Source organism: Etheostoma cragini, unplaced genomic scaffold (genome assembly GCF_013103735.1).
Source record: "Etheostoma cragini isolate CJK2018 unplaced genomic scaffold, CSU_Ecrag_1.0 ScbMSFa_1714, whole genome shotgun sequence".
NCBI classification, from domain to species: domain Eukaryota; kingdom Metazoa; phylum Chordata; class Actinopteri; order Perciformes; family Percidae; genus Etheostoma; species Etheostoma cragini.
In genome coordinates this window covers 25354-28690 of record NW_023265797.1, presented here as the reverse complement: position 1 = coordinate 28690, position 3337 = coordinate 25354, and the positions used below count along the sequence as shown (strand labels likewise).

Below are 3337 nucleotides of genomic sequence, written 5' to 3'. Positions count from 1 at the left end.
CCGGATTGAAGCCACCTTGTTGGTGAAAAAGTCCATGAACCTATTGCACTGGCCTATACTGGTGTCAGCAGGTCCACAGGTAGGAGCTTTGAGAAGAGAGGTTATTGATGCAAACAACTGTTTAGAATTTCCAGTGCAATTTGAGATTTTTTGTGAAAGATATTGAGACCTATATGAGAGATATTCAAATGAGGAAACAGAGGGGAGGGTGAGTTCAGTGATCCGGAAGTTCTGACTGTAAATGACGGCAAGGCCGCCACCACGGCGGGAGGGGCGGGGTTTGCAAATGTAAATGTATCCAGTGGGGGATGCTTGGTTGAGGAAAAAGAAGTCGTTGGGTTGTTGCCAGGTTTCGGTGAGCAGAAGAAAGTCCAGCGAGATGTCGAGGATTAGATTATGAAGGACAGGGGCTTTATTGTTGATTGAGCGGGTGTTGAGGAGGGCAAAGTTGGCATGGTGAGATGGGGGCAGGCTGGAAAGATCTGAGGTTGTCCCAGTTAACAGTGCGTGTGGGGGGGTAATGGAATTGGGGAAAGACAGCGAGAAAATTTGTAGATGATTGGAGAACAGGTATAGGTGAAGCGTGAATCCCGCTCGAGTCCAGTCCGGGTTTTTCGTGCAGCCTGTCGGTGCGCTCAACTGTATGTGACGCAGTCGGGGAAGCGCTCCGATGACGTGGAATAAGTGCGACAGAGCGGGCCGGGGACCAGATGGATGGAATGGATTGTCCGTGGTGAAGATAGACAAACTTGCGGCAACAGCTTGTGTGGATGTAACGGGGTCGTCGAAGAAGTCCGAGCTGTTTGACGACCGGGATGCATGATGGAATGGAGAAGTTGATTAATTCAGCCAGTTGCAGAGTTGAGTATTTGAACATGATGCCGAGCAGAGGGACTGATAACTGCGTGGCAGCAGTTAGCAGTGGGCGAGGGACACAGAGATGGATGACTGATGTAAGTGCCAAGGTGATCCACAGCAAGCCATAGATGATGGTATAGGTCACGGCTGCTTCTGGTTGGAGTTTTGCCGGAGAGACAGGCTAGGAAATTGGGTTAGCCGCTGATGTAGCTAGAGTTAGCCACCACGCGTTGAATGAGCATGAGCAGCCAGCTAGCGGCAAACCAACGGGGCAGTAGTCCGGGCAAGATGCCGAGCGGCATCAGGAAACAGCTGAAAGGCTGTCCAGAGGCAGTGTGAAGACAGACACTAACAAAACAAAACAGGAGGAAGGAAAGAGTAGAAAAGCAGAGGGAAAAGCGGCGACTAAACAGCGCCAGCGTCCTCTCGCATCGCAAATGTGGTTCTCTTTTAGACTCCTCCCAGGCAGCTGAGGAGGTCTTAAGACTCACAGTCACAGCTGAACTGATGTCTTTAATTTGCTGTACGAATTAAAATAAAATAAGTTTAAATTATATATTCATTAATTATTTTTTAAAAGCTGAGCCGCATCAGAGGGATCAAAGAGCCACATGCGCCTCCGGAGCCGCGGGTTGCTGACCCCTGTCCTAGGAGAATCACCTTCTGATGTGACCAATCACAGAGCTCTGACCATGCTATGATATAAAGTCGTTATGCAGCGTACTAAGTGTGAGAGATAAGTGTCCATGTTGCAGTGATCTTAGATTTCTGGTCAGTTTCAGGTGTTTAATGGGAGCTGTTGGACTCGTGGTGGTGTGTGATGTGTTTACTGTCCATGTGTTCCATCAGATCCGAGGTCTTTAATCATCAGAGCGACCGTGCTGCTGCTGGTTCTGCTGCTGGAGAACCTCGTTCTTTACTTCTACTGTAGGGTACGGACTCTCTCTCTCTGTTGTCTCCACCAATGAAGAGAGGAGTGAAGCAGGAAGTCACATCTGTGTTCTGTCATGTCTCTCCAGGCCAGCAGGGGGCAGCTGCCGTGCAGACAGAAGAAGACTGGTCTCCAGGCCAGCAGGGGGCAGCTGCCCTGCAGACAGAAGAAGACTGATCCAGATTATTATAACCTGGGTGTCCCTGCAGCTGAAGGAGGGCCGACTGAAGAGGAAGAAGCTCAGGGAGCAGAGTAGGACCTCCGAGGACCTCATGGAGGTCCAGCATTTATGCCCCTTTTCATCCCCACTTGGAATTATTCCCATTTATTTACCCTTACAAGACTCATGCTGGGTACTTGTGTACAAAGTCCGGGGTCTCTGGGGCTAATCTGGGAGATAATATGAATTTTAAAAAGTTAATTTTACTGACAAGTCTTATTCTTCCCACATGTCCAGACCCTGTTTTAGGGACCCAGAGAGGGTCCTAAGGATGGACCCAGGACCACCAGAATTGGGTCACATATTCTACAGAACACCTTGATTTGAAGAATCATATCTAATATATTACTTTATTACCACTGAAACCCCCTGGTATTCCCAACATGTGTAAAGAGCTTTGCTATTCCCAAGAACAATTAAAGGGTAACTCTGGTTTCTTCCATCCTGGACCATCTGGTCCTGAGTTGTTGAGTCTGAGGGACTGATGGGAACAACCATCTGACATTGGCCCAGTATCAGCCCTCCTAACCCCAAAACGAGTTCAAAAGATCCTTATCCTAGAAAGCAGCTGTAAAGACCGTTAGTTTCCTATAAGGTCTAACTGGGAGGAGTGGTCCAGAACCTTGAACCAGCTACCCCTGAGTCTCAGCATCCACCCGGGCCAAACCCCCCCACGCCGCCATCTCTGTTTCTTTGGCTTGTCCAGCGAGTCGTACCTGGGATAAAGAAAAGAGTCTTTAGAAAGTCCAGTTGAGTTTCAGTCCTTCCAGATGGTTCTGTCCTCAGGACTAAAGGTATCTGCAGGTCCTGGTGATGTGATCTGAGTTCCCACCGGGTTACGTCCCGTCACGACCTCCACCTGACCTTTAAAAACTAAAACATCCCTTTAAAGGACATTTACAACTGATTCAAGATGTGAGTCAACTCTAAACAATCATGTGATTATTCCCAATCAGATGTCCTCTAAATCCTTTATTATGATTTATCATGAGAGTCCAGAAAGCTCTGAAGGACTCAGAGTCCTGTAGCTCGCACACGCAGGACCATGTTAAAAACCAGAGGCTGCTTTCACACATTTCATCTAATTTCTTAACAACTGGTTGTTTTTGGAGTTCAGGAATTTACTTATTGTGTAATGATGGATTTACTTTGTAATTTTTGTAATTAAAGCTGTTTCTTATTTCATAAAATCCGGTTCAGCCCAAAGATTTGTGACAAAACAAAACTGTTTAAGAACATAGACTCAAACCAGTCTCCAGAGGCTGGTTTTAGGACGTAGGAGACGTCTCCTGTCCAACAGCCAATAGGAAGTCAGCTGGTGGAGTCTC

At 47.5% G+C, this 3337-nt stretch overlaps 1 protein-coding gene across 1 annotated transcript in view; it reads left to right on the top strand.

Moving 5' to 3' along the window:
• The window catches only part of LOC117940108, a 23118-nt gene extending 19860 nt beyond the window's left edge, over positions 1-3258 (top strand). Inside the window, exons 7-8 of the mRNA XM_034865491.1 lie at positions 1708-1790; positions 1878-3258. Coding sequence (XP_034721382.1) covers positions 1708-1790; positions 1878-2045 — 251 coding nt within the window. The 3' untranslated portion in view covers positions 2046-3258. The remainder of the gene's footprint in view (positions 1-1707; positions 1791-1877) is intronic.
• Positions 3259-3337: the final 79 nt, after the last annotated feature.